At 36.6% G+C, this 27,710-nt stretch overlaps 1 protein-coding gene across 4 annotated transcripts; it reads left to right on the top strand.

The window, feature by feature from the left end:
- On the top strand, positions 1 to 27,462 carry LOC127634456 (tomoregulin-1-like). 4 transcript variants are annotated; one of them, XM_052114033.1, is made up of 10 exons: positions 1 to 625; positions 19,153 to 19,262; positions 19,875 to 20,004; positions 22,148 to 22,174; positions 22,885 to 22,984; positions 23,601 to 23,749; positions 24,842 to 24,898; positions 25,502 to 25,622; positions 25,736 to 25,897; positions 26,428 to 27,461. In XM_052114033.1, exons 1-10 carry the CDS (start codon positions 472 to 474, stop codon positions 26,510 to 26,512), a joined length of 1,095 nt encoding a protein of 364 aa, XP_051969993.1. In that variant the 5' UTR covers positions 1 to 471; the 3' UTR covers positions 26,513 to 27,461. The 4 variants fall into 4 exon arrangements, with proteins under 4 accessions (XP_051969993.1, XP_051969992.1, XP_051969995.1 ...); XM_052114032.1 differs by having other exon boundaries at positions 19,150 to 19,262; XM_052114035.1 differs by lacking the exon at positions 1 to 625 and adding an exon at positions 17,495 to 18,878 and having other exon boundaries at positions 26,428 to 27,462.
- Positions 27,463 to 27,710: the final 248 nt, after the last annotated feature.

The raw sequence follows: 27,710 nt of genomic DNA, 5'->3' as shown, positions 1-27,710 counted from the left end.
TGCAACCTATTCGTGCCGACCCTTTGTTGTAGGGACTTTAGGCAAGGAGAATTGCGATATTGCCGCGAGACGAAAGGATTGCAAATCGCTACAAACGGCAGCTGTTGATGAAGAAGGACTTATAAAGGACGCAAAACACTCGATGCGCGTCGGGTTCGGTCTCTTCGGAGTTTGACAAACCAGCAAAAAGACGCGCAAGAGATGCACACAAAGATGTCCGCGAGCTATTATTGATGCACGCACGAGCTCAATGCAATACACACACAACAGCAAACCCATGCAAATGTGCTTGTAATCGAAATGCGCGATTGTTTTTAACCGGAGTGATGCTCGCTTGGCTCGATCTGCCTTCCTGGGACACAAACACGTTTTAAAACGGAACGCATCATCCATAGGTCGCTCCTCATTTGTTACGCGGTATCTTTATTTAACAGGTCAAAGCGGAGATATAGACTGCTGTTGCATTGAATCATGTTGGTGGGCAGTGGGCTTGTAAGGTGGACCGGACCAAAACGGTCTTTTTTCTGCCTGCTGACCATTGCCCTCAGCACTGTATTGGGATCTGTCCAGTCGTCCCACCCGCAAAACACTGACTGTGCGTCCGGCAAAGGCAAAGGCTGTTTAGGTATGCTTCCAGAATTTAATTTGTTGCATGGGATTTAATGCATGCTCCCTGTGTATCTTTGTTGAAGATTTGTTGTTTGCATCTTGAAGATGGAGCAGCAAGCATGGCCTCCAGAGGCTTCCAACATACAGGCAGTGTAGGGATGCTAAAATGTGACTTACCAATCAGTGCAATAAACTGATGTATGGGGGTATCTTTATTTGTGCCCATGTAATACAGTACTCTTTCAATGCTTTGGATAGTCTTAAGTGAGGTATCCATCTCTGATAGAACAGATCAGGTGAGAAAATATAAAAGGCAAACATGAACCCCACCCTACAACATCACTCACATCAGGGGTCTATGGTGACCATTTATTCCACAGATTTGAAACCATGGGTTTTAAGATAATGAGATGCTGGTTGGCCTTTTTAAGCTACGTGTGGTTATCCATCCATGCACGGGTTAAGGATAGGCCAAGTGTAATTTTTAAAGCCACATGGTTAATCCTGGATGGATTTGTCAACTGCAGCTTGAGAATACAACGGTGAGCCTGTCCTTGTACTGTCCTGAATGATGACCAATGGGATCTATTTAATACTTGAATGAAATAGGCCTATTTTAAAAAAAACTTTTATGGTGCTGTGATTTAATTTTTTGTCTTTTATGTTCTACCATTGCCCTAGAAACGTGTTCATTGTACTATAGATTGAATATTGGATGTTACCAACTTAGTGCAGGAGTAATGTTGTGTCATGCTATTTCGATTGAACCATACTTGATGCATTCTACTAATGGTTTTTGATCGGTTTAGGTTATCTACATAGGCTTATATAAAAATGTAGGGATAGAGCAATAATTGGTTATCAGGTCCTTAATATCAAGTCTGCATTCTTCATATTGCCATAATTGACTTTGTTTGTCAACAGTAATTTTGTTAGTGTTATAGCCTAGTTATTATTATTAGAATTCCAATATTATATTTTATTGTTATAGTCTGATTATTAAATAGTTGTGATACTTAGGTAACCCTCCCAATAATCAAAACAAGCAGGTACCCCCCCACCCCATTACTTATACCATGAGCATTGGAAAAATGTAAATGCTTCATGCTACATTTACAAGTATAATAAGCCAAATCTACACCCTTGGGCAGAATGCAAGCCTCTTACCATTCATTTTCATTTTATGGAAAAAAAAGATGCAATGAATGGTGACATAGGCTTACATTTTGGGGTGAACTATCCTTTTAAGTGGTTATATCATATTACTTTATAATGTTTTAAGGGGCATTGTCCACATTTCGAGGCCTTGTTAAGGTGCAGCACACAAAAACTGAAGACTACATTAGCAACCTGATGACTTGATACAAATTAATTGACTGCATAATGCATACAAATTATCAAAGTAGCCTTTTCAAATGTAACCTTTTCAACAGAATGGCCATCTCTGCCTTTTGGGTCATTGTATATAATGTTAACTCTCCAGATGGGCTGGAGTTTTTTTTCCCCTTCTTCTAGCTGTCTTTCTTTTTAAAATCCTGACACCCTTTTTGTCACCTAGAATTAATAGAAGGAAAAGCAGCTGACAATAGCTGCCATTGTGCACCAGTGTTTTCAGATTCAAAGCTGCAGGCACCAGAGGTTTAATCAGTGGCTGTCCTGCATAAACGCGGGGCTGGTTTTGTAAAAGGCAGGGACACAATGGGGAAAGTCTCAGGGGCATCACAATTGCCCTGAGCAGTTGGGTAGTTCTGACCACAACCAAAAAATGCACCCTTCATTGATGCGCTTCTTGGTGTCACTAATTCACTAGACATCCTATTTTTGGCCTTACAAACACTGCAGAAGAATTGCATTAATGCAAGGTGTGTTAATAGCTTGCCTTCTTTTATTATAGAACCCAGTGCTGTCCTGGATGTTTTTAAATGAGACAATTTACCTTTAAGTGAAGGCCTAATGTGAACTGTGAACCAACTCTATTTGATTTCACCCATTTGAATTTTAGATCATGTCATTAGATAATGTTTTAAATAGCATTTACTGTGGATCACTTCCTGTGCACTTACCAATCAGAGCACTCATCTTTGTTTTACCTGGACAGGAACTGTCTCATGAATTAGGAACCTCTAAAGTCTAAAGCTACATAGAATGATTTCTTAAAGGAATATTCAGGGTTTAAGATCAACCAATAGCATTCGTGGCATAGTGTTGATTACCACAAAAGTAATTTTGAAAAGTGGTTATAGTAAGACACTTACAATGGAAGTGAATGGGCCAGTACATAAATGCTAAAATGCTGATTGTTTCAATAGTTTAGCAACAAGATGTAAACAATAGACTTGTTTATATGATTTTAGTGTGATGAAACTGCTTACTAACCATATATGTGTGAAGTTTTATCCAGTACTGGGATTACAGGGTTGCGTTTTCATGACAACGAAGTTGCCGTATTGGATATAACTTTACACAGATTAGAGCTGCGTTTCCCAAAAGCTTTACAAGCTTAAGTTGAACGTAGAGGCGCCAATGCTTTTGGGAAACGCAGCCAAGGTAAGCTATTTTATCACACTAAAATCATATGAACATGTCTATTGTTTACATCTTGTGGTGATCATTGAAAATGATGTGTAGTTTAGCTTTTATGGACTGACCCCATTCACTTCCATTGTAAGTGCCTTACTGTAGTACTGTACCAAAACAAATAATTTGGGTAAGTAAATGGGGCCAATTGTTGGAGGGTTTAATTAAAGGAAGAAATGTGAAGCTTATCATTTTATTAAAGAAGAATAATGAATTCTTCTGTTTAAACTTGTGTATTTTATGAGCTGTAATATTGGAATTACATGGTTTATGGCATTACATCATTGTGGCAATGAAGTTGTAAAATTGGATATAATAAGTATTTTTATCACGCTAAAACTATGTTAACACGCATATTGTCTACATCTTGTAGATACACTTTTGAAACTGTGAGTATATGAACGTTTACAAATATGCCAATTTAATTTCCATTGTATGTGCCTCATTGGAACCAATATTTTTGCTTTTTTAAAAGAAAAGGAGGAACGAGTCAAAATGATGTTTTGTGGAAATCAATATCTTACCACAAAATGCTGTCGATTGAGCTTGATTTGTATTGGACCTGGTATATACCTATTAGTATTCTTCAGCCCATTTCAAGACCCCTGTTGAAACACACATCCCTCAAAGCACAAAGCACACAGATCTGAAAGAATATCAATTGACATGCATCCGGCTTTTTATATTCAAGGATGCCGGCACTCTAAACCAAGGCATATGAAAACCCAACTCTTAAACTCATCAGTCAATTTAATGACTTTCCATTGAACAGACAAACTGCCTCTAAATCAGTCTGGAGCAAGAGAAATGCTTTATGCACATAGCTTCCCCGTAGCCTATAGGTGTAAAATCAATGGCGTATGCCGTAGCGGGAGTTTGACTGGAGGGAAGCAGTATTGGAAAGCTTGGGTGCTTGCAAACACATTTAAAGCAATATGTTCACGTTACATGTTGTCATGCTATTTTAAAGGAGAATTTTCCAAAGAGCACCTTGTGTGCATCAATGGAATCAAAGAAAATCTGACCTCACCTTTCACATAGCCTACAGTATAGGAGTCAACATGGTCAGTGACACAAATTTGCTTACATTTGTTCAGTGACATAGAAAAAATGCAAATGTTTCTTGTACATTTTACATACATTTTCTTACATTTTATCTAAATCCTTAAACTTTTTGTTTAAACATTTTCAGTGTGGTCACAGATATTTGGACTCCACTGCAATTATATATATATATATATATATATTTCTTTCATATAGTGTTGTACCTTCATGCTTTTGTTTGTACAACCATGTGTGCATTCCTAAAGTAACTCTGATGTCATGCTTGAAGATTCTGTCATTTCCACAAAAACATATAATAAAGAGGCAATTATTTTAAGGAACCCCTTCACAGATGGTGCCTTCAAAGAGGCCCAACCCACAGTAAACCACAATTACTCCCACCCACATACACTGCCAAAGTGGGTAGACCTTTGTTTCTTTCTTTGCTTGTAGTTATATCACTACTTTGATGGTTAAACTCAAGACTAAGTTGTCCATGCATACTCCAGAAGACCTCATTCAAGAACCAGTTCCTTCCTCAAGTTATACTGATATGGTTCTGGTATTTTTTTTATAGTTCTTGTAATTACTGGCATTGCTGACTTATATTCAGTGGTTACATGTGGCTATAAATTGACTTGTTTGGACTGCAGTTGAAATATTGTCTTTAAGATGAACTTTGGCTCTCAAAAATCCAGTATGATGGCTGGATGTTATGACAGCATATACCATGCAAAGGTAGAAAACTGGCAGAGATTTTGCAACACTATTTATACATTGCAGATATTTGCAAAGCTATCATTGTATGTTATTTACACATGAAAGAGACAAAGAAACATTGAGTTATGTGAAAATACAGAACGGGACATGTCAAGTTATTCAACTTGTCAAGTCAACTTATATGGGTGTTATTGGGTACAACATGAAGCAGAGTGCAGTCTGGCAACTTGACACAATGAGCGCGTTTAAATGCACCATCTTACACCAATGCTTAACAAGCCAGCAACATATGAGGTCATATAAACACCTTAAAGGGGTCATGACATGAGAAACCAAATTTGCCTTGATCTTTTGGTATATAAGAGGTCTTTGTATCATTAAAACGTCCTGCAAGTTTAATATTTTAAGACGTCCTCCCCATTCTAAACGAATCATTTATTTAATCAAGCTCAAAATACAGCTCGTTCTGGATTCATGGTTAGAAGTGACGTGACGGTTAGAAGTGACGTAACAGCGTTTGCATATGACCGCCTCCAGCACAAGATAACTACGCTTTAAGCGCAAAGACAACTACGCTCATTTCAGTATCGCCGTCGCCTCACAAGTGTTCAGTCGATGGACAGCGAGCTCTGATAGAGACTACTTGTGCACAGGAAAATTACGATGCCACACAGATGTGCTGTTCCTGGCTGTGGTCAAACAAAACCTCTGAATAAGCTGCCGAAAGATCCAGACGTCAGGGAAAAATGGATGCAGTTTATTTTTTCGGACGTCCCAGTCACGGCAGTGTTAACTTAAGCGTTTGTTCTGTACATTTTAAGGATGACTGTTTTGAGAACAAATCTCAATATGATGCTGGCTTTGCCAGAAAACTGTTGCTCAAAGATAAGTCTGTGCCGACTATTCTGGGAACAACGACAACGCAAACTGTAAGTAATCTATTTTAAACTTTAAACTACTTTTTAAAGCGCAATTTCATTCATTATGAATAATCACAGTGTTTTTACTTAGTTTACTTGCATTTTGTTCTGGCTGGGGCGTCAATAATTGATACATAGGCACTGACGTTAGCCAATCATAACAGTGGGCGTTAACACTGAAGTCTTAAATGGAAAACGCCCCAAAACAGACTGTTTGAATCAGAGGATGAGAAACAGGGTGGGAAAAGGTCATAAATCACTAGATTTTAAAAGTTTTTCTTAAAAAAAAATATATTAATACTATAATTGCACCTAAAGGAACATAATAATACAATAAAAAAACCCATGTCATGACCCCTTTAAAGGAACAGGTCACCCAGAAATAATTCGCTCATCATTACTGAACCTCATGCTGTCTCAGACTTAGTCTTTTTTCTGCAGCACAAACACAAACAAAGATAAACTGAATGAGAAGTGGTGTTTATTTCCATACAATAGGGTCCAAAATTTTCAAGCTCCAAAAAGGACATAAAGGCATCTAAAAGGTAATCCATACACTCGGTTTTGGGTGACAAACCAAAATGGAAGTTTTCAATCTAATAACACAATGCCACAGCACTGGTGAGAGATTTTGTATTTTTGTATTATTATTATTATTATTATTTTTAAAAGTGTACAGCAACTGATGCATTGGTAAAACAGACAGTACAACAAAGCTAATCCATCAATCAGAACGTTCATTTCAGATGCGATTGATATTTGCTAACCAATAATATTTTCCGTTTAAGGGGCGGGACATTTCCAGCTAATGCTGATGCACAAGGAGGAAGCATATTTTGAGCTGTACATCATACATTTAAATTGAACTTATGCAATTCAACTTTGTGAAAATACTGCATGTTATTGCACCCGTGCTAGTTTTTGATGCTCTTTGCAGATGCTGGACAACTGTGTCCAGTAATTATATCAAATTTCTTTTTTTTGGTGTCTTTTACTGCTGTCGGTGGTGCCTTTCTCTCTTGATATCAAATCATTTAAATGTATATTTCTTAGTTACATTTTTTTTTCACTATACACAGAAAAGCACATTATAGTACACAAATAAAACAAATAACCATTATTACGTAGGCTACATATGGTAATACAAGATAATGTGTTAATGTGAACTTTACTACACACATATAAGCTATACAATGCTTAACAGTTTATTGCGTATTATGTATGTATTAGTTTATTAATGAAAGTAAATTTCGTAGTAGCCTAATGAAAGGAACATTAATAAGACATATACATATAAATACATATTTAACATCAAGTTACCATACCATGGTTCTTAGTTGTTCTTTACACCATGCCAGCAAGAAACTTACCCTGATATACATTTTGTAAATTCATGTGGGACTATAATTACAATTACAATCATAATTTTTAATGGAACTGAATTTTTTTTTAACATTATACATATATACTGTATATACATGTAAATAAATGAGATCGGAGGCATGTTGTGTGTGTGTGTATGAATTTATGAATACTCCTTCATAAATTCACAATATGCCCACCTCTTCAGACACTACTGCACCACTGCCTTATTTCGAGTCTTATCGTGTCGGATGATTACCTTTATGCTGCCTTTATATCTTTTATGGAGTTTGATGGTTGTGGGCCCCACTGACTTGCATTGTATAGACATAAACACATCATATATCCTTGAAAATATCTTTGTGTTCCACAGAAAAAAGAAAAGTTTGAGACGGCACAAGGGTGAGTAAATGATTTGGGTGAACTATTCATTTAAATGGCTTTCCTTTCTCGGGGTATGGCCATAAATGGTTTAAGGACAAACTGATCAGCACACATGGATTTTTGCATGCCGTTCTTACCAATGTGCGCAAGTATTGTGTGGTTGACTGATAGTTTATGTTTTGATGTTAAAAGCAGAGAATCATTTGATGATTTAAAAACGTGCTGGTTTCTTGGGCTGTTGTTTTACATTGCTGTGCATGTAAACGCACTCATTAATATAGAGTGCAACTGATGTGCAGTCATAGGTGTGCACCGATAGGCTATTTTGCAATGGCTTCAAGTGTGGCTCATCCAATTTGATTTGTGTCCATCAACTTCTGAATAATAAGAGAAAATCAAATGAGATGAAGTATTTTCATTTTAAAGTGTTAATGGATTATGCAAAAGTCCAAGATTATCCAAAGGTTAAGTAATATCTAAAAATTGTGTTTAGTTAAATTTGTTGCATCAATAACTATACACCAGGAGTATTCAATTAAAGTTACAAGAGGTCCGGTCTCAACATTTCCATCCCACCAAATGGCCTGACAATAATACATTGTTTCATAACCATTCGGACTAATGACATAGTGTATTGCAATTTTGTCTGAAAAATTATTATACATTTCCAAGTCGGCAGCAATACTTTGTTAAATAAAATTAAAAAAAAATCATAAATCATAAACAGTCAAAAAGTCTCTTAATAACTGGACAAGGATGAGGACATTGGGGGGATGATGGGGACCCAAAGACAATCAAAGAACTGGGCTACAGGGGATCTTCTACCATATATATATTTTACATTCAGATACCTATGGGGTCATAGGAGACCTTGTGACTGAGGAAAGACTGTATTGGAGTTCAGGGGTAACATCTGAGAGAAAATGTATGTAATGTAAAAGTCTTTATGAACCATTTTTACATTTTCCATAAAATGCGAATCTACCAAAAACAAACCAACAATGAATATAAATATAGTGCAGTTTAAAAATAGTGTTTGCTATAGTTAAGTATAAATGGGCTGACTATCAAATGGGCAATTTAAATGTTTTTCATCATAAACAGAGAACTCGTAATTTCAAAGTTTGGGTTGTCTTTTTTGCCGTACATTTAAACAAAAATATTTTGGATTATTATCAATAGGCTGGAAACATGCTGAGTAATAAAGAAAATGTTAGATGGGGGAAAAAATTATATACAGTCTAACGGTGCTCTGGAGCCACAATAAATTGTCCTGTTACAAATTTTGCTTAGCTGAACTCTCTGAGTCTTACCAGACACATAAAGATTGTTTCACTTTGCTTCATTTTCATTTCCTGTAGTGTATTTTAGGGAAAGATGAAGGTATCTGTCTGTATTGCTGCTCACTGTATTTTTCCGTTATGGTCTACTGTCGTTAAAATACACGCGTCTAAGGCTCTACTATGCAGTCCCTCATGTTGCAGGCCAGGGGAGAGAGGCAACGTGTTCGGTGCGCAAAAGTTAATAAATTATGCATGTTCGGTGTTAGAGAAAAATATTCAAGGCTATAGCACTGAAAGATCAGTGCTGTCTATGCTCCAGAGTGCTTGCTGTGTACAGAGCTTCATTGTTTTGTTGCGCTGCTAACCTAAAGTGCAGAAATGGTTAGATGGGGCACCTGATGTCATGATGTCTTGTGGTCCGGCTGGAACCAATCCAAGGTTTCTGGACCCAGTGCAATGCATAAAATCAGGCATATACAGGTCAGGAGCTAAGTGATTTAGACTGTGACATGATTGTTGGTGTGAGACGGGCTGGTTTGAGTAATTCTGTAACTGCTGATCTTCTGGGATTTTCATGCACAACAGTTTCTTCAGAATGGTGCCAAAAAAAAAAAACATCCATTGAGTGGCAGTTTTATGGATGGAAATGCCTTGTTGATGTAAGAGGTCAACAGAGAATGGACAAACTGCTTCAAGCTGACAGAAAGTCTACGGTAACTCAGATAACCACTCTGTACAATTGTAATGAGCAGAATAGAATCTTAGAATGCACAACACGCCAAATCTTGAGGCGGATGGGCTATAACAGCAAAATACCACATCTGGCACTTTATTTGGGTTATAGGGTTCCTAATAAAGTGCTCAGAGAGTGTATATACATACAGCATATAATCTTTACCATTGGCCCCGTTGACTTTCGATTCAGTGGTTGCATGCAGCTACAAATCAACTTGCGGTGAAATTAAGTCCTAAGACGTACACCATCCACTGCCAAACTGAGGTTGAACCAAGTATATCAAACTTAATGAATTAACAGTCCTGCAGATCAAAGCTGTGTAATTTCGAGACCACTAGACTGCATCAACTGCACTCCTTCAAAGTGTAATGGTATGATAGCTTCATACCTTAGAATCTTTGATCTTAAAGCCAAAGACTATAAGACACGTTTCATGGCGTTTTTGATCTCAAAGATCCAACTGAACTAATTACAAGAGTACAACTCTACTGCAATGAATTCTGGTTGGAAGTCGATAACAAAAACAAGCTCTAGTCATCTACTCTCTTTTTAGAGCCTTAACCACAACACTCAACCCAAATGTGCCCTGCAGTGTCTGGCAGAATATATTGTGGGGTACAGAAGTCTAAGAAATTTTTTAAGATTCTGCACTTTTCCTTGGTGACTAATCAAATTTGTGATGTTTACCATATCAAACATTTGCCATGCTACTAAGAGGTTTTAAAATTAATACAAATTTTTCAGTTGAACTTTTCACAATTGTTTTGCTGATAATATTATTTCTGATGAAAAATGGTATTCAATTTGAAAAGAATGCAGTCATTAATGGTCTCAGACTTTTGGACTCCACTGTACATTTGTCCTCTTATCACCCACCAATAAACATTACTCTTACATCATTGCCTCTCCTCTATATCACTCTCTTCTGTCCCTCTTAATTCATGTATTGTCTGTCTTTGTGTGTCCCTTATATACCAGAGGCAAAGAAGAGTGACTACAGAATCAATAGAGAAACCCCCTTATAATACTCACATCCCTCTCAGCAATTTACAGTTATACAATTAAATCACAGCCCAGAGCTCACACACACGCACACACACACACACACACGAACAAACATAATAAAAGACAGGGTTATGTCTCTCGAGGATACAGGACAAACGTTCTTCTTAAATCAAGACTAGACCAAAGGAAATTTGTAAAGTTGTTTAAAGGGTCATGGACAAGTAAAGAGTCGCACCACCACGAGGACCTACAAAGTAGTGGGAATTGGGCATTCCAAATTGGTAGAAAAGGGGATAAAAAAAAAAGAATGTGAAATGCCAGAATAATAGTAGAGAGAATGATTCATTTCAGCTTTTATTTCTTTCATCACATTCCCAGTGGGACAGAAGTTTACATACACTTTGTTAGTATTTGGTAGCATTGCTTATTATATTGTTTAACTTGGTTCAAACGTTTTGGGTAGCCTTCCACAAGCTTCTCACAATAAGCTGTAATGTTGGCCCATTCCTCCAGACAGAACTGGTGTAACTGAGTCAGGTTTGTAGGCCTCCTTGCTCACACATGCTTTTTCAGTTCTGCCCATAAAATCAGATTGAGGTTGTCCTTAAGCCATTTTGCCACAACTCTGGAGGTATTCTTGGGGTCATTGTCCATTTGGAAGACCTATTTGTGACCGAGCTTTAACTTCCTGGCTGATGTCTTGAGATGTTGCTTCATAATATTCTTTCTGCATGATGCCATCTATTTTGTGAAGTTCACCAGTCCCTCCTGCAGCAAAGCACCCCACAACATGATGCTGCCTCACCGTGCTTTACGGTTGGGATGATGATCTTCGGCTTGCAACCCTCACCCTTTTTCTTACAAACATAACAATGTTCATTATGGCCAAAGAGTTACATTTTTGTTTCATTAGACCAGAGGATATTTCTACAAAAAGTAAGATCTTTGTCCCCATGTGCACTTGCAAAGTGTAGTCTGCTTTTTTATGGCAGTTTTGGAGCAGTGGCTTCTTCTTTGCTGAGCAGCCTGTGCAAAAATCTTCTACAAATGAGATGTTTCACCAAAGCATTTGTCTTAAGATGGTTATTTATAGCTTCAGCTTTAGTGTGTCAATAGGAAATATAAACGTTAGACTCCCAAACATTACTTTTGCAAATAGAAATGATTAGAATAGAAGAACAGGGAGCCCTGAAAAAGATGTCATGTCCCCCACAAAGCCCCCCACTGAACATCGTGTCAGTCTGACATAAAGAGTCAGAATCAATTGAGACAGCCTAAATAGATAGAAGTACTATGGCAAATTCTCCAATAAGCTTGGAACATCCTATCTGCCAACAACCTAGAAAAACTGTGTCCAGGAGTACCTAGGAGATTTGGTGCTGTTTTAAAGGCAAAGTTTTTTTTAATGTTTTTTGGACTTTGTATGACATTAAGTGGTAAATGAAAACTATTTATGTCATTATGTAAGAAGACATCATCATTATGCAACATTTTTCACAAGTGCCTAAAACTTTTGCACAGTACTGTAGGACTCGTTTTACTGTGGATATAGATACTTGTCTACCTGTTTCCTCCAGCATTAGATTGGCATTTAATGATATGACACAATAATGATTTTCTTTTAAACTTCACAAACAGTCTTGAGGGTCTAAAGGGGTTTTATTTTTTATTTTTTTGTCATATGAAAATAAATTGGCTACCTACCATACATGTTGGATACACCATATGACTTAAAATATGAATCATATATTGTTTGTAAGAAATAATAATGAAAGGTTATTCTGCACTACTCTTGCCAAAATGTATTTTTTTTTTTTTTCAACAATTTCAGCTTTTAATTAAACTTTTTTACTGCCTCTGAATGGTTACACCACATCACATTGTTTACTTTAAAACGCAGAAAAAATATCAAAATGACTTCGAACTTGGTAATTGAAAACACGTTATTCGTAGAAGAGGTATATTCAAGTCATTGCTTTATGTGAATTGCAAAATTGTGAAATGTAATTGTGGCAGGGCGGAGGGCGGGCCGGGTTGTGATTATACACACCTGGTCCCTTATCAGGCTAATTAAGTCTCAGAGAGGGATAAAGGCCGATGACAGATGGTGGTGCGGGAGAGAGAGATCGTTAACGGACATGTCCGTCATGTGTGTTTGTGTCTAATTTATTATTAAAATATTATTTATATTATCAAGCCGGTTCTCGCCTCCTACTTTCCATTGACTCCTTTACAGTAATTTTATTATAATACATATATATTTTATTTATAATGATTTAATCATTATATATTGAATTATCGTTATTTGAGGGGCTGTCTCAGGAAATATTTATATATGCGATTAATTTGATTAATCGGCATACCATGTGATTAATTCATTTAAAATGTTTCATCTATCGACAGCCCTAATTTTAAAGAGAATATTGTTATTGTGTTGTGTAGTTTCATGAATCATATGTAATCTTCAATTCTAGAATCATATTATTTATAAAGAGTTTGAGACCTTGGACTTAACATACAGTATATATAATATAATATCAGTTTTACCAATATAGGTCTGTGCTGCTAGTTTATGCTAGTACTTGTTTGGTGTCAGCCGGGTGGTCTTTGTGGTGAAGCTGTTTGACCAAGGACGTCTCGCTGGTTAAGGTAGTTAAGAAACCTGGTGGCGGGGACATCTAAATCCAAAACACAACATTTGCTGGTCTTTTCAGAAGCATCATGAAAGTTATATTGGCATAACACGAGAAGAGTTGCATGGCTACCTTGAACGTATTTTGAACCTTGGAAAGTATTGCACTGAACTTTGTCCAAATGTTTTTTAATCTGTTAAAGTTAGACAAGTGTGAAAGAAACTAGCACGGTATGCAGTTAAAAAGTCCTTTAGATGGGATTTAGACCTAAAGTTCAGATAAATAATGCCACAACTTCCTCCTTTTTAACGAGACTGTGCAGGCTCTATTGACCCATTGAGAAGATGAGTATCGACTGGTCTTGAGCGGATGAGCTGTTTGGCTACAGGCAATGGACTGATGTCCTTATCTTTCAAATGGCATTGATTTCTGTCACGGCTCTGATTATCTTTGTTCAGTATGAGATCTGGGTCTCCCCTCTGCCCCACTTTAGCATCACACACATTGTGCATTGTGTTTGTTTGGAGATAGGCGATCGGAACTGGGTCAGTTCAGATGAGGGAAGTTTAAGGAACTGGGAGTTCAGAGTTGAATGAGGTCCGTTGTGAAGGTTAGGCCTTATCGCATGGTGTATTCATCATTTGCACATCTCAGTCAGTTCAATTTAGGAATGTTTTATGTAATGGGGAAATACAGATTGAACTCGTTATTGTAAAGTAAGTAGCAATGCTGGTTGTTTTTATAGAACGTGTTGTTACCAGGTCTGACTTCTGCAGTTTCACAAGAGTATTAATTGTATGCACAAACCGAAACGGCAAACTATTTGAACTTAAGGCCATATCCACACTAATTGGTTTTTATTTGAAAATGCATATTTTTTCTCTACGTTTTGGCCTTCCATCCACACTGAGATGCCGTATTTGATAGCAAAAACAGAACTTTTCGAAAACGCTCCCAAGTGGATAAATTTGACATGTTTTATGGACTACTATTGTAATATAATGTTTTTATTTTTTGGGACGTCATCATGGTAATACCATGTTTTTTTTTGGACATCTATTCTTTGTACTTTAGAGTGCCATGGTATGTAAATATGGCACAGGCACTTTTTTTTTTTTGTTAGCCATCTCCAGGTACTTATTATTACTGAAAAAACAACAATAATAGTTTATTCAAATAGACAGCAAGTTCTGAAATTTAGCTAGATTTGATAGTGAATTTATTACTAGACCTAAGTATCATTTATCACAGCACTTTAACACCTCCATAGATTAACCTCCCATCTTGTTTCAACACCTTTATTAATGAACTTCTCAAGCTGCTCCTCCAAACTTCACTTGTCTTAAGTCTATGCAGTCTTTTTTTAATCTGGAACACTTCCTCTCTCCAAAACCACTTGGCTGGGTTTCTGTGGCCGCAGCATTCAAGACATTTTCCAAATGCACGTCTCAGCCACATGCCAGAAATCGTGTGTAGTGGCTTTAAGTGTCTGCTCCTCATTAACGGCTGTTTTACGCCTCCTCTCATCTTCTTGGATTTACACGAGGGTTACGGCTGCTCAGTGCCCTTAATTTGCATGCACAATGACCTTTTATTGAGGTGCATTGTTGTCATTTATTTGAAATCTTTATTTATATACTGGGGATAAAAGTAAGAATTGTTATTATTGGCCTTCTAACTTGCCTTAGAAATTATTGGTTATTATAAAGCTATTTAAAAACACTGAATTAAAGAAAAAAAAATCATAGTTTCCCATAGGGCTGCACAATTTATCGAAATGAAATCTAAACCGCGATATGACCTTGTGCGATTATTAAATAGCAAGGGCTGCGATTTAATTAAATAAATAGTCTGCTCTCGTCAAAGTTTATTTGCGCTGCTCAGTCCAGTCTATATTAAATTAGCGAATTGTTACAGTGTTTTCAGAGCGGTTCTGTGCTCCACAACTCCCTCTCATGCTTAAGAGTATCAGAAGTGATCAGAGTTCGGTTGTTTGCTTACGTGCGCTAAACGCTTGATTTACACAAAACTACCGTTATTATTATCTGCGGTAGCAGCATCTCAGTCTCCGCAAGGCACAGGTATCATAATGATATCGCAGAATACAAGATGGGGTATAATTCAAACATCTTTATTAAATGATTGCTGAGCAAACAGCATTAACAGTAACACCTGTTGAATCCAGAAACATGCGCTCTTCATTCTCCTGTCATTTGTTTACCTCACGAGAGAGCGTGTCGCCCTTATTACACTCCCCACGGAAACATGTGAAAGCGGAACTAATATTACCAACATCCAACAAAATGAAAAGGTAGGAACATACAGGTGAAACTCGAAAAATTAGAATATCGTGCAAAAGTTCATTAATTTCAGTAATTCAACTTAAAAGGTGAAACTAATATATTATATAGACTCATTACAAGCTAAGTAAGATATTTCAAGCCTTTATTTGATATAATTTTGATGATTACGGCTTACAGTTTATGAAAACCCCAAATTCAGAATCTCAGAAAATTAGAATATTACATGAAATCAATAAAAAAAAAGGATTTTAAATACAGAAATGTCGGCCCTCTGAAAAGTATAATCATGCATATGTACTCAGTACTTGGTTTGGGCCCCTTTGCATTAATTACTGCCTCAATGCGGCGTGGCATGGATGCTATCAGCCTGTGGCACTGCTGAGGTGTTATGGAAGACCAAGATGCTTCAATAGCGGCCTTCAGCTCTTCTGCATTGTTTGGTCTCATGTCTCTCATCTTTCTCTTATAATGCCCCATAGATTCTCTATGGGGTTCAGGTCAGGTGAGTTTGCTGGCCAATCAAGCACAGTAATACCATGGTCATTGAACAAGGTTTTGGTACTTTTGGCAGTGTGGGCAGGTGCCAAGTCCTGCTGGAAAATGAAGTCAGCATCTCCATAAAGCTTGTCAGCTGAAGGAAGCATGAAGTGCTCTAAAATGTCCCGGTAGACGGCTGCGTTGACTCTGGACTTAATAAAGCACAGTGGACCAACACCAGCCGATGACATGGCTCCCCAAACCAACACAGACTGTGGAAACTTCACACTGGACTTCAAGCATCTTGGATTGTGTGCCTCTCCATTCTTCCTCCAGACTCTGGGACCTTGGTTTCCAAATGAGATGCAAAATTTGCTCTCATCAGAAAAGAGGACTTTGGACCACTGAGCAACAGACCAGTTCTTTTTTTCTTTAGCCCAGGTAAGACGTTTGACATTTGAAGCCCATGTCCAGGACCCGTCTGTGTGTGGTGGCTCTTGATGCAGTAACTCCAGCCTCAGTCCACTCCTTGTGAAGCTCCCCACACATTTGAATGGCCTTTTCCTGACAATCCTCTCCAGGCTACGGTCATCCCTGCTGCTTGTGCACCTTTTTCTTCCACACTTTTCCCTTCCACTTAACTTTCTATTAATGTGCTTTGATACAGCACTTTGAGAACATCCAACTTCTTTTGCAATTACCTTTTGAGGCTTTCCCTCCTTGTGGAGGGTGTCAATGATGGTTTTCTGCACAACTGTCAGGTCAGCAGTCTTCCCCATGATTGTGAATTCAACTGAACCAGACTGAGAGACCATTTAAAGGTTCAGGAACCCTTTGCAGGTGTTTAGCTGATTAGAGTGTGACACTTTGAGCCTACAATACTGAACCTTTTCACAATATTCTAATTTTCTGAGATTCTGAATTTGGGGTTTACATAAGCTGTAAGCCATAATCATCAAAATTATATCAAATAAAGGCTTGAAATATCTTACTTTGCTTGAAATGAGTCTATATAATATATTAGTTTCACCTTTTAAGTTGAATTACTGAAATTAATGAACTTTTGCACGATATTCTAATTTTTTGAGTTTCACCTGTATAAATCTATATAAAATATTTAGTTACTATAATATAATGTATTGCTAAATTAAATATAATAAAATAATGAATACAAATAATTAAATTAAATGGTAACAAACTAACCAATATTTTCACTTTAAATTGAATTACACAAATGGGTTATCAGTTCAACTTCAGTTAGACATTAAGCCTCATTCTTTAGGACTGTCTTATATACAGTAAAGAATAGTTTGTATAAGCCTACTAGTTTTTAAGGCCTAGAATAAAGAGTAACATTTATATTTTGTGTATACTAAATTATTCAATCAATCAACATTATTTTTGACAGCAAAATCTAGGCAACAACTATGGTTTTACCAACAGGGAAATGTAGTTAACAGTGACATTGAGCAGACAGCTTACATATAACCAGTTTTGACAGAGCTGCTGATAAAAGTTAAATGATCAGCATCGATTGATGAGATGAAAATTGGAGATTGGTGTCGGATGTTAAAATCCTGATTGGAGCATCCCTAATATTCAAGTTGACTGTTTCAAAAACTAATGATGATGATTAGTGGGATGAGATCCTGTCACAAAATGGACAAAAACAGGTACACAGTGGATGGTAACATTTGGATATGAAGAAGACTTTGTTTCACTGTTTATATATTTATTTGTTTGTGGTTGAACTGAAAAAAAGTCTCAGTTTGGTTCTTTTTAAGAGGGTTCAAGTGTGAAAACCCCAGCAGCCTTTTTGCAGTTGAACATGTGGTCTGAGTGGTTGAGACCAGTCCGCACCGCACCTGCTCTGCCCTCGTGATGCTAAAGAAATAGTTTACCAGAAATTTGTATTCATTGTCATTCAATGTCATATACTCACTGTCATGTTGCTCCAAACCTGTGTGACCTACTTTCTAGATTTTTGGCAGATTGTAAGCCTCATTCCAGTGTTTACCATAGTTGCATTTTGTCGCGGCGCTGCGCCACTGCTGAATTATTAGCACCGCTCGTGGGATTTTACATGGTTCATTTAATATTCTTGACTCAATGTACCGGGAGCCAGCTGGTAGAGAGCTGTGCAGTGTGTAAACCTCACTCTCCTGACCTCAAGAGGTGCACTAGCAACTGATTCTAGAGGCTGTAGCCTTTAGCCTCCTTGTTAGAGTACCCGCCTCCCACGCCGGTTCGAGTCCCATTCGGAGCGGGGCAATTAGGACTGGTTACAATGGTGCCGTGACCCGGATGGGAGTGAGGTTTAGGGGGGGTGAGTGTAATGGGAGCCAGCTGGTAGAGAGCTGTGCAGTGTGTAAACCTCACTCTCCTGACCTCAAGAGGTGCACTAGCGACTGATTCTAGGGGCTGTAGCCTTTAGCCTCCTTGATAGAGCACGCGCCTCCCACGCCGGTTCGAGTCCCGTTCGGAGCGGGGCAATTAGGACTGGTTACATCAACATAATGCTTGCCAGCCCCAGTAAGCTGTGCGCTGTCTACACTGCAAAAGGGACCCTACCACACACCAATACACTTACAGTGACGTCACTCGCTTCATTTGAAGTGGCCCGCAAATTTCCGAATTTCTGAAAAGCAGGATGGCAGGGGATCGCAACGTTTCACTGAACAATCCGTTAGAGCTTTGCTCGTGAATATAAATTAGCCTGTTCCTGCCATCTGTATGTTTTGGAGCACATTTTGCTCTCTTCAAAAGTGGAATGAAACAGCGCTACCCGGGTCAATTATCAACATGGCTTAGTCGAAGTAAGAGAGGTATGATCTTCTCTTTGTTTACAGTATTTAAAAATAATAAAATGCATGACACCCTGAAGTGTTTCACAACTGTAGTTTTGGTATATATATATATATATATATATATATAAATAAAAAAAATCATCAATATGCTCCTATAATCAGTGGATTCCTAAAAAAAAAAGTTCAAAGCGGGAAAGAGAATACATCATCAATCTCTATTTTTGGGTCTGTGTGGGTTAATCATCCTCATCCTTTTTTGTTTTAAAGTTTGGCTTCTGTTGTACCCCAGCAGATCTGTCAGAAAAGAAGAGCGACTTACGTGTGTGTGATGCTACTACGTGCCGTTATGATGGGACCTGTCGAGACAATGGTGCTGACCTCAAATGCGTATGCCAGTTTCAGGTACACATATTTAAAAAATACTTTGTAATGTTGTTCTTTTTTTTAAATAAAAATGTAATTTTATGTCCATAACCATTTAAAAAAGGCAATAAATGCACACTTGTGAGCACTTATCACTTCTGTATTCTACTGTATATTGATGAGCCAAGTTGCTATGTTGCTTGGCAACCGTAAACAGCGTACCGTTAGGCTATTACATTTATTAGGATAGTTTATTTCAAATGTTAGTATGTATTTTGTAACATTATTCATATACATATTTAAATTACTTAGAATTATCATTGTGTATGAAATGTGCTATATAAATAAACTTGCCTTGCCTTGCATCCAATGGCTTCAGACCACTATGCCTAGTAGCACTTGGTCCTTATGATTTTTCTTTGTGCTTCTGGGAATTATTCAAATTATCCTACGGGATCAATGCTTTAGCATTTTACTTCTTTTTTTACATAAATAGGAAAATAAATGAGCCCATATCTCAAACATGCTAGTCTGAAAAATCACACCAGTGATCAATGGACCTAGTCCATACTCAGTCATACACCCTGTTCTTCAAAACGTTCTGTATCTGAGAAGCCTTTCTCATTTGTCATCTCTCCCTATTTGCCGCAGTGCCCTAAGAACTACATCCCCGTGTGTGGTTCTAACGGAGACACCTATCAGAATGAATGCTATCTGAGACAGGCAGCCTGTACGCAGCAGAGACCAATTTCTCTGGCCTCTGAGGGCACCTGCTATCCTGGTGAGTCAACTACATGAAACGAAAGCCTAACATCTTCTGGCTCAGTTCATATTACAATGACTGTGCTAATTATATTAGAACAAATCTCAGACATTTGCACACACTCAATAGTGAATAGTATAGAATAGTCACCCAAAAATAAAAGTTCTGTCAATATTAATATTCAATATTTACCTCCATTGTATTCTAAACCTATATTGTTAATTCATAAAAAAAAATTTTTTAAATCCTCAGGGGCTGTTCTAATCAAACCGTTCTTGCTCTAAAAAAAGTCTTGAGTGTTTTTAAAAGTTCAAGTTATATATAAGCCACCTACAAAACAGTGCTGTTATAGGAGACACAGAAAAACAGTGAGGCGCTGTCAAATATGTCAGTTTAGTGCATATTTACACAGAAAAACTGTTGAAAAACAGCACAGATGGAGCTGTGGAAGGATACCCAAAACATTTGACCCAACTTACAATATAAAGGCAATGCTACCAAATGCTAACAAAGTGGATGTAAACTTCTGGCCCACTGGAAATGTGATGAAAGAAATAAAAGTTGAAATAAATAATTCACTCTACTATTATTCTGACATTTTATATCTGAAAAATTAATAAAATGAAGTAATGATCCTAACTGACCTAAGACAGGGAATGTTTTCTATGATTAAATGACAGGAATTCTGAAAAACTGAGTTGAAATGTATTTGGCTAAGGCGTATGTAAACTTCTGACTTCAACTGTAGCATTATATACTATTGAATAAACTCTGCTTAATGTTTTATGAGGTATAACTCAATTCTGAAAAAGTTGGGACATTATGAAAAATGCTAATAAATAAAAAATTTTGATTTGTAAATTAACATTCACCCTTTGCTAAATTGAAAACACAACAACTACACATTATTTGTCTTACCTTGTGAATTTCATTTTTTATTTAATTGTTTTAATGGACAGTAATTTCAAATCAGATGATTGCAGCACGTTCCAAAAAAGATGAGACGGGGCAATTTAAGACTAATAACAATTTGACAAGGTAAAATAACAAGGCGACATGAAACACGAGATGTTAAACAGGTAAGGTCATGTGTCGTATACTGTATAAGGGTCCTCCAAAAACAGCATAGACTTCAAGAACAAGGATCATTTGAGACTTGTGAATTTGCCAACAAATAATCCAGCACTTTGAGAACAATTTTCCCAAAGAGAAACTAGAAGTATTTTGGGCATTTCACCCTAAACAGTGCACAATATAGTTAAAAGATTCAAGGAATATGGTGAAATCTCTGTGCGTAAAGGGCAAGATGAAGACCATTTCTGAATGTGCGTGATCTCTGATCCCTCAGACATCACTGTCTTAGAAATGTGTAAATCTGTAATGGATATCATGAACATGGGTTTAAAAACACAGCCGTCATGTTTTCCAGGCCAAATAGAAAAAGGACCATCCAAGGTTTTATCAGCTTCAGGTCCAAAAGCTAGTGTCTGTATGGGCCAGGGGTGTGTCAGAGCTCATGGCATGTTAACTCACACATCTGTGAGGGCACCATTAATGTAGACAGATATGTAAAAATTTTGGAGCAGCGTCCTTTTCCAGGGACGTCCTGGCATTTTCAACAGGACAACTTCAAACCACATACTGGCCGAATAAGCAGAGAGTGCAGGTGCTAGATTGGTCTGCCTGCAGTCCTGACCATCTCCAATTGAGAATGTGTGGTGCATTATGAAGCACACATTATGGCAAGAAGACCCCGTACAATTGCGCAGCTGAAGACCTGCATAATGGATGAATGGGGGAAAATTCCACATTTTAAACATAAACTTGTGTCTTCTGTGCCTAAATGCTTAATAAGTGTTATTAGAAGAAATGGTGATGTTTCACTGACGTAAACACTCGCCTGTCCCAACTTTTTTGGAGTGTGTTGCAATCATCTGATTTGAAATTATCTTATTTAAAACAAAATTAAATTCACAAGGTAAAACATCATATAATGTTTAGTTGTAGTGCTTTTAATATAGCAAATGGTGAATATAATTTACAAATCACTCCTTTTTGTTTTTATTAGCATTTTTCATACTGTCCCAACTTTTTCGGAATTGGGGTTTTATGTGCGTTCATAGATGGAAAGTTAAAAATGACTTCTTTTTTTGGTTTCCAGACAGCAGCTCGGGATCTGGGGATGGAGGTATGTTTTAATTTGTCTTTTTGGACCAAATCAAAAAGACAATAATATTGAGGAAATCGTAACATTGTAATTTCTAGGAATTTGACCTTCAGACTTCAAATTATCCCAAAAATGGGTAATCTCCCAGCAATCCAGAGCTCAGTAGATTAGCCAAAAGAAAACACACCATCTGAGGTTAATTTTAGCTCCGTTGTGCTGAATTGGCCAGTTCAGTGATAAAAGAGTGACTCTGCGCTTAGTTTGTGCCTCCCCTGGTTCGGGTGCCATTTGCGCATGAGGCCACTGTAGAGTTGTCATTACAGCAAATTACAGAGCACAGCAAAAATGCTCACGTGCTGTTGAGTCTGTCCATTTTTTTTAATGTATGCTATGCCATTGAATTTTAAGCTGTAAATCAAGTGGATAATCTAAAGTGATCTTTAAAACCTTTTGATCTGAATGTTTGTAATTAAATGATTGAAATTATTTTTGTAGACAAATATAAATTGTGCCGGTGTACACATTAATTTTCAAAATTAAAATTCCAATACTCACTTTTTTTTTTTTAATGATTGAGTTGGATAGTAAAGGAAAAGCAGCCTAAAGTGCACAGTATACATGAGAACCCTTCAAAACTGTTTAAGAAGAATCAGTGCTGTGTTTACTGCCTTAAAAGATATGTAATTTTATTTATTAAATGTAACTGAATTTGTTTTATAATTGTCTTGCAGAATATGAGGGATCAGGCACAGATTCGGTCAAGAAAGTCACAAAATGCAGCAGCTGTAAGTACGGCGCGGAATGTGACGAAGATGCCGAGGACGAAGACTCGTACGTGCTGCTTAATTCCTTTATGATTACCGGTTATGTAGTCTTGCCAATTTTAAGAGATTACTCAAGAGTCTGTATATAATGAGTCCCCATGCTATTTCATACCAGCTCATGAAGGTAATGAATGTTTATTTTTTTTAAATTGGAAACAACTGCCATTCTGTATAATACAAAAACAATCTGGGAAATTATTCAGCTCTATCAAAGTGAGAAAATAACTACACCCTTGGGATGCAAAAGAAGCACTACAAAAGTTTTTGTATCTAAAGTTTTCTGCCTGGTTTGTTTTTCCTTTTTGTTTTCACATTTTTTCATGCCAAGTGCTAATAAAGAGTATGGACTAGGTCCAGGAACCACTGTAGCACTGTAGAGCCCAAGGAAAACTTTTTCCTACATCAACACTCAAACGCTCATAGCTTGAAATAGATTGGCCTCATAATGGAGCACCATTAATGAATGAACCACCAGGGGGAGACAACAATTACACAAAGTACCAGTAAAAGTACTCGTGAGGTGCTTGTACCAGAAATATATTTGTGTTGGGCATTATGTAAATATTCATAACACAAATGTGACTTACAACATTTAACTATGTCTTTCGTTCTTTTTGTTGCAGCTGTTCGTGTAAAATCGACTGTAGTGGGCATAATGAGAATCCTGTATGCGGTACAGACGGAAACTCGTACCACAACCCCTGCCTTGTGCGAGAGGCTTCCTGCATGAAGCAGGAACAGATAGACGTGAAACATCTGGGGAGATGCCCAGGTCAGGCCCTATCAATACCCATAATCAGACGGACTGTTGTATTATTATATTGAAAAAATTACCTTATTTTCTTGACAGTTATGCACACTTTACCCCCCATTTATCATAACCGCATTGCAAAAAAAAAGACATTATGATATTCTAATTACCGCACTGTGAAAAAGGTTATATTAATTAAATTGTAAATTATTTGTACATAATAGTAGTACTCCCTTTTTGTATTACTGCCTTTAATTTTCACTGATTTTAATAGCAAAATTCATTGTACAATATCATATTTATTTACTGTAATATAGTAAAAAAGAATTACTCTGTCATGGAAATAAAATCATCTTTGAAAACACCGTTAATAATAAAATTAAAATGCACAGACACGTTGTGTTAATAAGAATTGGGGGGTAAAATTAGCTTAAATGTCCTGAAAATAATGTCACAATGACAACAAATCTTAGTGGTCATAAATATAGGCTTCATTTTCTTTATGCGAAATATAATTTCATATTAATTTTGAATTGATTTGGGGTTAAATATGTGCAGGACATTTTCTTGACAGGTTTTGTGAGAATCAACCAAATGAATATATTATTACAATCAAAATAATACTAAAATAATAATCAGCATAATTAAATGAACACATTGTGGGGGAAAAAATATATATATATATTTCTTAAATTGAATTGCCTTAAATTGTTATATAGTGGCTCAAATGTTACAACTTGCATTCAGTGATACATTTTTTTAAACACTGAATTTATTACTGATGCAAAAAATGTTACTGAATCTCTGAAAACTCACTAATCGAAAAGAAATGACAGGATTTTTTTGTAACAAGTTAAATGGATAGATGGAAACAAAGATGTTTGGAAGTCATGAAATTTCCAATAGTCAATATACATTTTTTCTACTTGTGCTCAGCTCTAACATAAATGTATTTTTAATTTATACATTAAATTATTAAGATCTGTATAAAATAATAAAAAAGAATGACTGAAAAAGTCATTGATACTTGGTTAAAAGGTGTGGGATGTTAGATGTTCTAAAGTGATTGCATCATCCAAAACCAATCCTTTTTTTGTTTTTTCCATCACCCAGATAAAGACAAAGGCAAAAAAACTGATGCTGGAATTCCCTACAAGCCTGAATTTACCGGTAAGCCCACTAATAATTATATTCTTCCATAAAAACATGTTAGATTAATGCTTTTTCGTGCAGTGATATACTCATATAACCAAAGAAAATAACGGACCCTTTTCTTATTTCGGGGATTAGAACGTGGAAGTAAATTATAGTGGGGTAAACTTCAATTGCCCTGAAAGGGAGACCACAGTAAATATTATATTTACGTTCCCATTTGCTCCAACAGTAAAAAAAAAATTTGTTTTTTTTTTATTATGTTTACACAACTTCCAAAAGAGGAAAAAATAGAGAGCAGTGGAATACAACAGTCAGAAGAGATCAAGATGCCAACTGTAGTTTGCAAGATATATGCTGCTATATAAGGTGGAAATGCATTATCAGAGGCTGTGAAAAGGGTTCATTAAACTAATCTAGTGAAGGTTTAATTTAATTATAAACGCTTTTAATGTACATTTTTGATAAAAAAAAATAATTATGAAATATTCTCCAGCAATGTTCAAAAATGCTTCAAATAGCTACAATCCTTTGCATTTTGCTGAATGCTAATATAAGTAAAGAGGTTAAATGTGGTACACTTTCAGCAATGTGGTTTACAGTTGATTGTCCTATTTTTAGACCCAGCAAAAGCTGGTGATGGAAAAGGATACGGTTGGATGCCTGTCCCCTGCACAGATGACTACGCTAACTTCTGCGTTCATGGCCAGTGTGAATTTAATTATGGTATCGCCTCCTGTCGGTGAGTGTCGGATGGAAATTTGGTTGCATGGAATCATGTTAATCATTTGACTTGTTTGTTATCAAATGGCATTTCAACAAAGAAGTTTCATATAGTTTCTTGTATTTCCATAGGTGTGATTCAGGCTACACGGGGACACAGTGTGAGGAGATCGCAGACTTTAACATCCTGTATGTGGTACCCAGTGGTCAGAAACTTCATTATGTGCTTATAGCTGCTATCATTGGAGCTGTGCAGATTGCCATTATTGTGGCAGTTGTAATGTGCATTACCAGGTAAGTGCCTAATAAATCTCACTCTCCTTTAGTAGATTGAGTTTCATTAATACACTGTTGGGGAAGCTACATTTGTAAAAGTGGTTTGCTACACTATAAGCCAAGGTAAAAAGGTAGCTATATTGAAGGCTTGAGATATTAGGCTAAATGTTTGCCTCAGTTACCCTTTACTTTCATTGTTTTGAAAAAGATGCAATGAAAGTGAATGGTGACTGAGGCTGTCAGTCTGCCAGATAAAAACAGAATTTTTATTTTATAGTGAACTGTCCCTTTAACAATGGTGCTTCGACTGTTTCATTTGAGCTAATTTATGATTTAGACACCAGCAGAAACCTTCTCTTTTGTGTAGTACAGATAACAGGGTGAATACTAGTCTAATAGTGTCATAGTTTATTTTATACTGTTTATAGTTAAATATTAATGCAAAGCATTACCCAAATTTGACAACTATTCTTATAATCACAGTCAAGCACTGCTTATTTAAAGTTATGTGATTTATTTTGGTGTTATTCTATTTTATTTCTTTAAAGGAAATGTCCGAAGAATAATCGTGGAAGACGACAAAAGCAGAACTTGGGACATTTTTCATCAGACCCCTCTTCAAGGATGATGTAGCTTGTTTTTATTTTTATACTTTTTGTACCGAGTGGATTACATTTTTAATGTAATTTTTTTGTTTTGGGCTTTCTTGACTGGACAATAAGGTTATTTTCGATTACATTTTATTTGATTATTTTAATGGATGGTGACTTATTGTTTTCTATTTTCAGGACATTTTAGGTACTTGATGTCAGTGGCAAACACTGTCAAATGAATGACAAAAGCCAGCTCCTTTTTGTCGAGTTTGTTTTTGTTGTTGTTGTATTTTTCTTAGTTTGTGGTACCATTTTTCACGTATTGTTAAATGTAACTCTCGGGACACAAACTGTACCACAAAAATAGAGGTCCTTTTTTTTTCTTGGAATGGAATGTGCTTCTAACTGAAAATATTAACTCTTAGCTCTGTCTTTAACCCCATTTGATTTATTTAAATTTGATTTACTTAAATCAAACACAGCTGAACACCAAATTTAATTGGACATGCTCAAGCGCGCCGACAAAGTGATGACGTTTACAGTTTCTTTTGAGAGTAATTCCAGAGAATGAAATGCAACGTGTTTGACTAGCTAATTTGATCAATGTTGAAATGTTTGTAGTTTTTATGTTCTAATGTTATCGGTGTTGTTAATGTTGAAACAGTCATTATTGTTATTAATTTAATTCTACAAACTGCATATCGCATGACCTGTGAAACTGTGTCCAGTGATGTAGATTTAATAAAATTAAATTCTCAGTCTTACACATTTTTTGTCACCTGTACACAATTATCACATTTACAAGTTGGAAGAATGTGTAACTTCATGATAGGACAATTAATGATTGAACAAACAGAACGTTTTTGTATCCGTCGTTACAATATCTTCATTACGAGAATCATGGAGTATCATAGTTATCAATCATCCTAATTTTATTCTTATATACAAAGCTCCTTGTTCTATTAAATGTATTGCTGTATGTCTCACTACATTCAATAAAACACGTTTAAGCTAATCACATGATTTGCCAAAGAAAGGCCTTAGAGGTGATGTAATTTTTTAAATGTTAAAATACTTTCTCGTATTCAAGCTTAAAATGAAGAGACAACTGTAAGTAAGCTATTTGTAGTTTGATTCCCTTGGAAAGTGTAAACAACTTGACACATAAACATTGGCTCAATCAATGGCGTGCATTTTTGGCATTTCTGTTTTGTTTGACCAATAGGAGGCGGGGGGAG

Source organism: Xyrauchen texanus, chromosome 41 (assembly GCF_025860055.1).
Source record: "Xyrauchen texanus isolate HMW12.3.18 chromosome 41, RBS_HiC_50CHRs, whole genome shotgun sequence".
In the NCBI taxonomy this organism is placed as follows: Eukaryota; Metazoa; Chordata; class Actinopteri; order Cypriniformes; family Catostomidae; genus Xyrauchen; species Xyrauchen texanus.
This window is presented reverse-complemented; position numbering and strand designations above follow the sequence as displayed.

Bases quoted from the DNA above. Each gene is read 5' to 3' on its own strand.
- LOC127634456 (XM_052114032.1), top strand. From the start codon at position 472: ATGTTGGTGGGCAGTGGGCTTGTAAGGTGGACCGGACCAAAACGGTCT. The intron at 23,750-24,841 runs GTCAGGCCCTAT...TCCATCACCCAG, and splicing joins ACATCTGGGGAGATGCCCAG to ATAAAGACAAAGGCAAAAAA. The intron at 25,623-25,735 runs GTGAGTGTCGGA...GTATTTCCATAG, and splicing joins TATGGTATCGCCTCCTGTCG to GTGTGATTCAGGCTACACGG.